This window comes from Frankliniella occidentalis, unplaced genomic scaffold, assembly GCF_000697945.3.
Source record: "Frankliniella occidentalis isolate FOCC.00 unplaced genomic scaffold, Focc_3.1 Scaffold53, whole genome shotgun sequence".
NCBI lineage: Eukaryota > Metazoa > Arthropoda > Insecta > Thysanoptera > Thripidae > Frankliniella > Frankliniella occidentalis.
The window spans coordinates 1,405,305-1,416,706 of record NW_026267183.1 but is presented as its reverse complement, the minus strand read 5'-3'; the positions used below and the strand labels follow the sequence as shown (position 1 = coordinate 1,416,706).

The 11,402-nt window shown below is 53.0% G+C and overlaps 1 protein-coding gene across 1 annotated transcript in view; it reads right to left on the bottom strand.

The window, feature by feature from the left end:
- Positions 1–11,402, bottom strand: part of LOC127749424 (sodium channel protein 60E-like) — a 165,079-nt gene that overhangs the window by 21,169 nt on the left and 132,508 nt on the right. The window contains exons 2-3 of the mRNA XM_052267466.1: positions 3,496–3,704; positions 2,188–2,408 (exon numbers count right to left, since the gene is read on the bottom strand). Coding sequence (XP_052123426.1) covers positions 2,188–2,408; positions 3,496–3,704 — 430 coding nt within the window. The remainder of the gene's footprint in view (positions 1–2,187; positions 2,409–3,495; positions 3,705–11,402) is intronic.

The following is an 11,402-nucleotide window of genomic DNA, read 5'->3' as shown; positions in this document are numbered from 1 at the left end:
GTGCCGGGGCGTGGCGTGGCGGGGTGCGGCGGGGCACGGGGCGGGGTGTGGCGCAGAGGGCACGTGCCCCTCGGGGCCGGGTGGTGGGCCGTACCGTGCCAGGGCCGCCGTGCCCGTCCTGGCAGCTCCCCCACCAACACCACCACACACATCGCAACGTCTGCCTCCGAGTCCTTTCGCAAAGCCCCTCTTCGCTTTCCCTCCCCCCCGCGCCCCGCCTCCCCGCGTCCCTCAAAAACCCTCTTGGCTCCCCTAATCCTTGGCTCATGCTCCCTCTTTCGCCACAGCCAAGGCCTCGACGGAAGTCTCGCGTCTGTCCGCCTGTATGTCTGTACGTCTGTCCATCTCGACAGCGCCAGCCTGTCTGTTCCTCTTGCTGTCCTGTCGCGGTGTGCTCATGCATGATGCAGGGGTCAAGGGTAAAGTGCACGTCGGATTGAATATTGAATACTTTTCTCGTCACAGGAGTGTAGCATAGTAAAACGACATGTACTTTACACGTCTTTTCGAACACGCTCATTTTGTAAAGGACCTTATTTGCTTGCCGAAAAACATTGTGCAGAACGCCCGCAAAGCGGATAAAATGTTTTCAAAAACTGTTTGTGTTATGGAAGGCTGTAATACGTAACACAAACTGTGCTCCGTAAGATACAGATAATTTAAAAATGTCTGTAGGGTTGGTTAATATAACGGATAAAATCCTTCGTAATGCAGATATATTTTACCGTTAGTACATGCACCTGCGGGTGAACCTGTGGCCATATCAACTTAAGGGAGACCGCAGAACCGCAGAACCTCAGAACAGCAGATGCATTATAGACTAATATTTGCTAGTACGATCATAATTCTGCATGTAAATGCGTATTTATGAGATTTATGAGTAAAATCACCAGTTCCAACATCCAGTATCACATTGGCCGTCGAAACACAGAGATCGCGGATTTTGAGTATCTTAACCCTACTTTCGGGAATAACAATATAAACCACGATCCATTAGACTGTTAGTAATACTAGATGTTGCTGTTAGCCTTTTCTTGTTATTAAAACCCATTTCCATACGAAAATTATGATCGTACTGGCAAATATTAGTCTATAATGCATCTGCTGTTCTGCTGTTCTGCTGTTCTGCGGTTCTGCGGTCTCCCTTAAGTTGATAAGGCCTGTATGTCACGTTTGCGCACAAAACTCGACGCAAGTGATGAGGAAGTAAGTGTGTAGTACATAATTTGTATCCCGAGGCTACAAAGGTAAAAGTCTCGGCGCACTGTGAAAATTATATTCGTAAATTTCCAACATATTTTGTGTATTTACGATTTCCAGAATATGTTGTTACGACTACCCACTCTTGCTTGTCTATAAATTCAAAGTCGATACATAGTGCCTGTAGTTTCACAATTTCAAGTTTGTTATTTTACAAACAAACATCATGCATAATTACCCTGTAACCCCCACAGGAATTATTTCCCACAGTGGCGCGACAATATGGGCAGAGCAAAAGGCGGAGCCGATTTTCCGCACGGAACACGGGTGGTGCGGCGCGCCATGGCAGGCTGCGGGTTTGGCCTGGGCGCGCCTGAGCCTGCAATGCGCAATAGAGTGTCTCTTTTGTGGCCTTGGCTCCAGGAGAGGAGTTTCCTGCCCCGCCCCGCGCCGTGCTCGACGACGACTTTTCACGAGTTTTGGAGGACGGCTTTGGGACGAGGGACGAGGATGAGAGGCGGCGGGGAAGGCCGTCGTGTGCTGTAGGTAGCGGCCATCGAGTGCGAGAAATGAATCAGGGAGAGAGGGAGGGGGTAGGGATACGACAGCGGGGTTGGGCGAATGTAGGGGGAAGGGAGACCCGGCAGGTGGAGCCAGGGCGATTTCGGTGTCCCCCCCTTCCCACCGAAAGAAAGGTAGGCCACACCACCACCTGAACGGGGGGTCTGCGGTTAGCCGGCTCTGCAAAACCTCGACTAAAAACTCTACCCCGAGAGTCTGCTGTGCCGGGGGGCTCAACGCACGAGCGTCGTTCGCAAACCGAGTCCCTAGGGAAGGGGGGTAGATCGAGGGGTACTTCACTACAAAATCAAGCGGATATTTTTCTAGTTTTCCCTGATTTTTTTTCTGAATATTTTCCCTGATTTCCTTTGGAGGAGGCACATTGATTTTTTTGGAGGGAACTACCCAGATAGTAGCGTTACTCACCGGGCATGATGGAGACAGTCTTGAGGGCCCGCAGCACGCGGAAGGTCCTCAGCCCGGCGAGGTTGCCCACCTCCATGCCGATGGTCGCGTACCCGGACGTGATGACCACGAAGTCGAGCCAGTTCCATGGGTTGCGCAGGTACGTGTACTTGTTGAGGATGAAGCCCTTGGCCACCGACTTGATGATCATCTCCGCCGTGTAGATGGCCAGAAAGATGTACCTGGAATAATATTGTTGGAGTTAATGGCTCTGGCTGGCGGCGCGGTCTGCTCCTCCTCCTCTTCCCTCCGCCCCGGACTGGCCAGCCGCCTGCCCGGCTGCCTCGTCCGTCCGGCCGGCCCATTTACCTTCCCCCGGCCCCCCTCTCCCGCAAACTTTGTGCAAAGCAAGTCCCTCAGGAAGGCAGGGCCGGGCCGGGCCGGCGGGGTTGGGGCAGGAGGATAGAGGGGGTGGAGGCTCATAACCTTCACCTCGCACGGCGGGCGGCGGGCTCCTGCATCGCATCGCAGAGATTCAAAACCAGCAGGAGAGGGAGGCTGGGCTAAACTGTTTCCACGTGTTTAAATAAATCAGAGTCTGCTCCTTTACGACTACACACCTCTTTGGTAAGGCAGAGCAGGGGAGTGTTTGGGGCGTCCCAAATGCGCTTTGACACTTCAGCGCAATCATAAAAGCACCAAGCACAATGGCAACGTTGAATCGTTGTCAGATTTATCATTCTTTTTACACGTGTTAGTAAAACTTGACCACAGTGTGTCTAACAAATAAGTCAGTCCCAAAGAGTAGTTCGAACTTTGTAGTCTCTTGTTTAAATTTAGACTATATCGCATCATTGTTCCCACTACTGCCTGATTTGACAGTGTTGTTGGGCCGAGGAAAGTGGGGTTTTCCGGACAGGAAGAGCAAAAAAAGAAAAAAAAGAGAATAAAAGAGCACAGAGAAGCGAATCGAAAAAAAATGCGCAGCAACTGCGTGCGAGGGCACAGAATCAGTGAAAAACTCGGCTTCTCATTTAAGCCGCTGGAGCGTCATGAAATATGCATTGGCATGGTGTATCCACACCGTAAAGGTCTGGTCAGATCTTTGGAAAGAGAGGATACAGGGCAGTGCAAAAGAGAAAGGGAGGAAGGCACCCCTTGCCTTTGGGAGAGCGAAAGGATACGCGATAAAGGACGAGACAGCAGTGGGAAAAGATAGGGCAGGGAAAATAAGGAAATAGATGTAATGTTACTCACATTTCCCATTTCCCATATTCCGGACAGAAGCCAGAGTAAAAGTAATAAAAATGCGGAAGATTTAATACTCACTCTGCCTGCTCCATAGGTTCAGTCATGGCGAGAAACACACAGTTGAGCAAGATGGTGGCCATGACGAAGTAGTCGAACAACTGGTTGGTGGACAGCCAGATGCAGACGCGTCGCGTCCGGTTCCACGGCGAAAAGAAAAAGAAGGAGCTGGTGGCGGTGAACCGGTGGATGTAGTTCTTACGGAAGCGCTTGGACACGACGCAGAAGGTCTGCAAGGCAAAAGAGAAGGAAACACTGAATTAATGACACAATCTATTCCCAGACACGAAGTTCCGCACATGGCGTGTAATCCGGCCGCATCAGACTTTCACGAGCGGCGGCGACTGCGCCTCAAAAACCAGGAACGCCACGCGTTGGCGCGGCGTTGGAACGCCAATAACAAGCGCAGAGCAAAACCTCCCCTGTTTAAAACGTCGCGCGCATTCCAAACTTGTGTTTGTGTCAATATCGGGGGAGTGGGCGGGGTCCGCCACCACCGCGCGCGCGTGTGCGACGCGACAGCCAGGTGCAAAGTGAAAATCCAATTGGAGTGAGCCCGACCCGGGCCGCCCGTCGCGCGCTTCCATTCGGGATGCGCTCTATTTGCAAAATAAATATACCTCTCCCCTTCCTCCTCCTCCTCCTCCTCCTCAGGACCTCTCGCTGCGGCGAATAATGCAATATTCGGGGGACTGGCTGCGTTCGTCGGGGAGCGGGCCGCCGCCGGGGGCCGAGCCGCCTTGTCCGTAATGGGCGAGCTTGTTCGGCCGCAGCCCCGAGTGGCTGGGCTGGCTGGCGAGGGTGGGTGGGGGGTCTCCATCACAGTCTGCCGCAGACAGCGTGCCGCCTCTCGGCCCGTGGTGCTGGTGGACGCCCTGGCCCAATTTACAATGAGTAACGCGGCCGTTGGAGAGACCATCATAGCCGTGGTTGGTTGTGGCGCCGCAGGTTCGAGTCCCCCCTTTCAACCACTGACGCTGCTGACCTTAAACTACGTTTTTGGCAGGTGACACTTGGACTGAAGAAAAATACAGAGGCGTCCCAATCGGCCTAATACTTCAATTTTCATCGAATGATTTCACAAAGCGTATATACGATATTCGGTATACCTTGACAATTTTATTTCTCTTGTTGCTCTCTTCTCTTAGCTCGCATAATTAGCTTCTGATTAGGGACCAATAAGTGAATGCATAAGCTATTATTTCAGCCAATCCTTTTTTACCGTGCATTTGGAACACGGTAACACGGTAATACAATTTTAAAAAACGGGCGCCAAAATGTAGCCCAGCCGGGCGAGCTGACCAGTGGCCTCAACGAACCGCAATAATCCAGCGCGAGAGCTATCCAATCCGCACCACACACATCACAGCGAGATGAATAACAGAAGAGCAGAGCAGAGCAAAAGAGGAGAGCTGGGGCACAAAAAAAAAAAAAGTTTGAGTATAGAGACTGCGGGTTCGAATAAATGGCCAGCGCAGATCCGACAGGAAGGCTGATTGGCGTCCGTTTGGATTATTCGTGTGAGATGGCCAATCCGAGCGGTGCCCAACTCACGTAGTTTGATGTACAAAAATGAGTTTACCACAAGGGTAATCTCTGTAAGCCCTGGTGATCTCTCAATAGTGCAAAAAAGAAAACCGTAAACGGAGAGCGTAATCCGTGGTAATCTCAAAAGTAATCGGTAATCTGGTCTGGTGCACACAATTTTATCTCGTAGCGCACGCCCCTCGGACCAACGCTGAGCGTGATAAGTCGAGAGAGAGAGAGAGGGGGGGGGCAGAGTGAGGGAGAGAGGAAACCACAGAGGCGGTGGATCGGGCGCACGGCAAGAAGTGGCGAGGCGTAGCAGCGGTGCGGCCACGTCAAGGCCTCGGGAGAAAAATAAATCTGGGTCAGTCAGAAAGGAGCAGAGCGGCAAGAGGGCCACTGCAACAGAGAGAGAGAGGGGGGGGGGGGCTGCGTCCGTGAAATTAAAGACGGAGTGCGAGAAGGGATTTTCACACATGGGGTGAAGTTTGGAAGTTCTCTCGAGAAATTTGGAATAAGGAATAGCATTACAAAGAGATCCACATCCGCCAAAATAGTGCAATGTGCTTAACGAAACGAAAGCAGATCGAGATCATCGAGATGCACCAGGAAACATGGCACGAATTTTCAGAGACAGTACACGCACTAGTGCAACTGCAATATTTTAAGTGATTCCTCGCGAACTGGACGAAATTTTCAGATGATTACAATGAACTAAGAAAAAAATATATTAGAGATTTAAACAGATACAGAGAGAGGAGAATGCACTGCAGAGCTAAAGTGTGCGTACTTGCATGCAGTACCTCCGCAGCTGCACACTTGGGTTAGTATGTATTGCGAGTACAGTGTGCACAATAATTTCATAGCGAGATTTTGGCAAACAAATCTGTGGAGAAACGTACGTAATAATTCTTTAATAAAAGATGATCGCAAAGCAGTTGCGAATAGCGCGGGATAGCGTGGGTACGAGACGGCACGTAGCCGAACCCAGCACCGGGCACGCCCTTCAATCCCCCCCCCCTCCCCCCTTTCTTTTTCTTTTTATTTGTTTCTTCCAACGTGTGAATCGCGCTAAAACGGCTCAACAGTTTGCGGAATGGCAAACACGTGCGCGCGACGCGTGCCGCGGGAGCACCGCCGACAAATTTATCGCGTCGGAGAGCAGCGAGTTCGTCACGCGCGCTGCCGCCGTTTGACGGATGATCCGTCTATTTGCGTCTCTCTCTCTCTCCCCTCTCATCCCCGCAGCGAGTGCCCTGCACTACACACAGGCACAAGTGTTTGCTTGCTTCACTTTTTCCCCCGCGACAGCTGTCAGGTAACACACCACCACCACGTACCCCGTCCCGTACTACACCGACGAACGCGGAATGTGACACGCGGCTGCTCTTTTCTGTCTCAACCTACACCCCCACTCTCCCTTTTTGCTCTCCTCCGCTCTCGCTCTCCGCGTCACACACCTGCCATAGACTCCTCTCTCTCTCTCTCTCTCTCTCTCTCTCTCTCTCTCTCTCTCTCTCTCTCTCTCGCAGACCCACGCCACGGTGCCATACTCTGGCTGCTGCTGTCCCGCGCTCGTCCCAGCGATTCATGTGTTTGTTTTCAAAAAGTCTGAGTCGGGAGTTGGGACGGGGAGGGGGTTGGGAGGGAATAGTGGGGGCAGAGGGAGAAGCGAGAGACGCTGGGGGGAAGGGGTATAGAGCAGGAGAGAGGGGAATGATGGCGGGCAGCAGTACTACTAAAAAAAAAAAGCGACGAGGAAAGCGCGATAATGGGTGACAGAAAAATGTATACGTAGCAGGGGCGCAAAAAGTTGTAAATAAAGCCGCCCGAAGCATTTCGGTCGCGGTGCTGCCGGGATGAGGGGGGGAGGGTTAGGGGAGAAAGGGTGTGAAGTGGGAGGGGGAGGGGCGGAGTAGCTCCCGCACTTCTTCTGATCGCGACGCCGCCAATTGATGACGGCAACAAGGCGCTTCTTTATGCTCGGCCCAAAATCACGTCTCTCTCTCTCTCTCTCTCTCTCTCTCTCTCTCTCTCTCTCTCTCTCTCTCTCTCTTTCACACACACACACACCCACTCTATAATCTCTGTCTCTCTCTCTCTACTCGCAGCTTTATTCACAATGTAGAGACTGCGAGGAGGAGAGGGGGTTGGGGGGGGGGGCTGGCGTGGGTGACTTCGCCTTTTGTTTGTTGTTCATTACATTCAAAAAGTCGCTCTTCGGGACTGCGCCAGTTGGGGGAAAGCAGTAAGGAGTGTTGGGGGAGAGGGAGGGAGGGAGGGTGAGAGAGAGAGGGGGGCGAGGCCATGGTTAAGTCAGAGAGACGCATAGCCCGATAAGCCAGGGAGGAAGGGAGAGACGGCGACAGACACACAGAGAGACAACTTTCAACAAGATCGATAAAGACGTAGCAAAAGAAAGTGAGCGCTTCTCGCAAGTAGAGAGCGAGAGAGCTGAGGGCGTTTTCGTTTGCCGCTTAGATTTAGGTATTTTGTTGTCTCGTCGTGCCTCTCCCCTGCCCTGCCCCTGGCTGCCACCGCGATTCCTGCGCTGACGACGACGACTTTCGAAGAATTCCTTCGCAGCAGGAGGAGGAGGTCGGCAGGGATGCTGGCCGGAAGGCTCTCCTCGCCCCCTCAACCGGTGGGTCGGCATTCGCGGTATTCGGTAGCCACCGAGGGCGGCCCGCTCCGCATCCCCCTCTCCTCCTCCTCCTCCTCCTCCTTTCACTCCCGCAATAACCGCCCCTAACACAGCCAATCAACCTGCGCTGGTCCTGATGAGGCCGACGCCAATTGGCCGCTCGGCCGCCCCCGTGCTGACCCGCGGGGCACCAATCACAGAGGCATGACGGTCCGACGGGCCACTTCAAAAGGCCATAAGGGACCGGCTGGCCCATGCAGAGGAGTGCACTGGGCTGAGCTGTACGAGTGCGGGCCCAGACTCACGGTGTTTAACACGGGGGGTTATTACGCGCGTTGCAGGGGTTTTCACTCGATTTAGTTTGTGCACTTTCAAGTGTTTCACTGCTCGGATTTGGGCACACCTACACAACACCGCAGAGAGAGCGAAAGAGCGAGGAAAAGAAAGAGAAAAGGAGATGGAGAGGGGGGGGGGGAGGTAAAACTGCGAGAGTGGGCGGATCCCCTGCATTCATGTGCATGCGAGCTAACTCCGGGAATGATCCGTAATTAGAGAAACACCTGTGGCTTACTGATAGACTTCCATCCATCGCCCTCGGCCCACCTCCTCCCTCTCCTCCCTCCCTCCCTCCCTCCCTCTCTTTCTCTCTCTCTACCTCCCTCCCTCTCAGCGAGCCCACTCTCCGCTTCCAGCAGCGCGCGCCAGACCAGAACTATTAATTGAGGCGACGTGATTTTAATTCGCAGCGCGCAGAGAGCACGAGAAGTGGGGGTCTCCTCTTAGTCTTCATCACATGCAAAGTGGGAATGTCTCCACAGCGCCGGTGGGAGTCGCATGCGGAGGGAAAGGCTGTTGCGCGGCTCTATGCGCGCCCAAGAAATGTTTGTAGCAAAGTAACTGCGAGAGACGTTGAATGAAAAGAAGTCGAACACTATAACCAGCAAATCGTGTCCGTACTTTACATTTTCGCGTGTTTACAGATTTACAGACTGGAAAAATTTACAACAACCAAGAAGTTTAAAACTACGACGGTAAATAAACTTACTTTTTAAGACCCTGTCTTGGATCTTATGGAGAACGCCGGTGGCCAAAGGCATCCAAACCAGGACTTGAGATACAAGAAACAATTTTTACCGCGTAATCTTCATTAAGACACCAGAAATTGAGCCCTCATAAATATCATCAACAGCAGCAAAACAGCAGTCTTATTTGACTACCCCGCGCTTTTTCGTAGATAAGATTCGAGAGACACACCGGGGTTTAAGATTTTCTCGTGAAGAGCCCCCCGTAGCCGCCCCCTTTTTCCCACGGGGCGCATTAAGTCCGGCCCCTTTTCCGGTCCGTTCAGCCCTTTTGGCTCTCCCCGTCCCTCCCCTTGCGCTCCCCGTCTCTCCCTCCGGCCCGCGGGGCTCTCCTCATCCCCGCCTCATTAAGTCGATAACGCCGCCACCACCGCCGTTCGGCCAAGACTTCCGGCCAAAGCCAAGAGAGCGCGGCGGGAACGGCCGCCCGAATTAAAGATTCTGCGGGCAACGTCATCGGGAATAAGGGATCGTGTGCCTTTCAGCCCCCCCCCCCTTACCCCCTTCCGCAATCCTCCCTCTTTACTCCCGCCATCCAACCACTGAGCCAACCCTTTCCGAATTGCCGGCCGCTTTCCGGTGGTAAGTCTTCTCCCCTTCCTCCCCTCCGCGCGCCGTCTCCGCGTCCTCCTCTCGACGATCTCGAACTCCTCAAATCTACGTTACGCGCGCCCGACCACTCCCATTGTTTCGGGAATAAGGGATTCCCGCGTCTCCGCGACGAGGGAGGGAAAGGTAATGCAATGACACGAATAAAGGGGCTGACGATTACATAAGAGGGCGTGGAGAAAGAGAGAGAGAGAGACCGAGCGAAAGCGAGAGAGAGAGAGCAAGGGAGAGAGGGCAGGAGATGTATAAGGCGGAAGCCGCGAAACGCAGAGAGTTGTCGTTGAGCTATACTTCTTTTTTCGGTAGTCGCATAAATATCACTTGCGCGCCATGACGTTTTGAGACACTCCTAACGAGCACATTATTTTTTTTATTTTAAAGGTTAAAATATGGGGAGGAAAACATGATATGAAAGAGGAGCAGCGCCTTTTTAATTTTACAAAAAAAAAAAAAACGGAGGGAGATGCAAGTGCACGAAGGGAGGGAGGGGAAGGGAAAGAGGCGGGAGGGAAAGAGGGAGAAGGGGGGAAGGAAGGGAGAGAGAGAGAGAGAGAGAGAGAGAGAGAGAGAGAGAGAGAGAGAGAGAGAGAGGTCCCTCGCACGGGACGTCTCTTATTATTCGCCCGACGGGGCGGCAGCGAGGCGACGGATCTCGGCGGCGAGAGAGAGAAGTGAGGCGAAGAAACACAATCGGGTCAGCCGCGCGCGCGCCCAGGGGGCGGAGCCAGGAGAGAGGGAGCCAAATGAAAGAGTGGGGAAACATATTGGATTCCAGACGGGGGACACACCACACCGTGGCGGGGCGTGGCGGGGCGGGGTGGGGCGCCAGACACGACAATCACGTGCGGCGCAGTAGTGTCTGGCGTGCTTCGTCTCCTCTCTCCACTTGCTGCCGTCTGTCTGCCAGACGAAATATAAGAAGACACCTGTGAAGTGTTTGGATCAGTCTGTCCAAACATCACGCTTCGCATCTGTTTTTTTATTGTTCATCGTTTTATTTTAGGTGTGCGTGTGTGTACGAGTTGTTATTTTTATTTTTCACTCCCCCAGGGGAAGGAGAAGGAATGCCCGGCTTTTGCCGGTCGGTAAGTAAAACGTTTCCGCCTGCTCTGCCTGCACGACGCGGCACGCAGTAGTACTACACTGAGAAACTCTCCCCGAGTCTTCTGCTGTCGTGTTTCGCGGTGGTCAAAAACTTTGACCACCCGGCCGGTGGTCCCCCCCTTGACGGTCCCCTTGACGGTCCCCGGACGGCGCTCCCGGAGCAGCTGCGTGTCTCCGGGTCCCGCCGAGGCCATCCATAAACAAACGTACGTCCGTGTGTGTGGTCCAGGGCAGCCCGCCGCGCCCAGCCCGACCAGCCGCAAACCATCGCTCCGAGCAACAACGGCAAAAAGCGTTTCATATCCCGACAGCTTTTAACTGCTATATGGCCCGGATCCATCAATAAACCTCCAAACCAAAACTCTTTTTTTTTTCAGTGATGACGACGCAACTCGCAGCGCAGCTGTCCCCGCGGACAGTCGCTTTGGATCCCTATCATACTGCAGAACTATAGTTTTGGTCAGTTTCCAAAGTTTTGCTATCTACTCTGACAACTCGAATGTGGACACTGCCTGCATTGCATCAAAGAAAGTGGACATGGTATCATGGCACGTCTACATTAAAGAAAGTGTGTAATTGTTTGAAATCTTACAGGTGGGCGAATTCAAAAATTCGCGGACACTAGCTCAACGTCAATTAAGGTATGAGCTTTCCTTTGGAATTTTGTACACACTTTGTAATCACGAGCAGCAAGTAACCGCATGTGTTATTTAAAAATAAATAAATTACACGCTTCCACAAAAGTTACGACATTCACATACACTTCGGTCATTCCGGAGCACTCCAAGCATATGCAGGCTGTTTTGACAGTGCCGGTACTCGGCCCGGCCGGACGGTCCCGAGGCGAGGCGCGCCCAGTGAGCAGACACAATGCGGAGGCGGCGCGTCCCGGCATGAATCGCAACAGCGAGCACTATCAACACGTGTTTCTCCGGGTGGAAAAGGGAAAAGGGAAAGGGGAG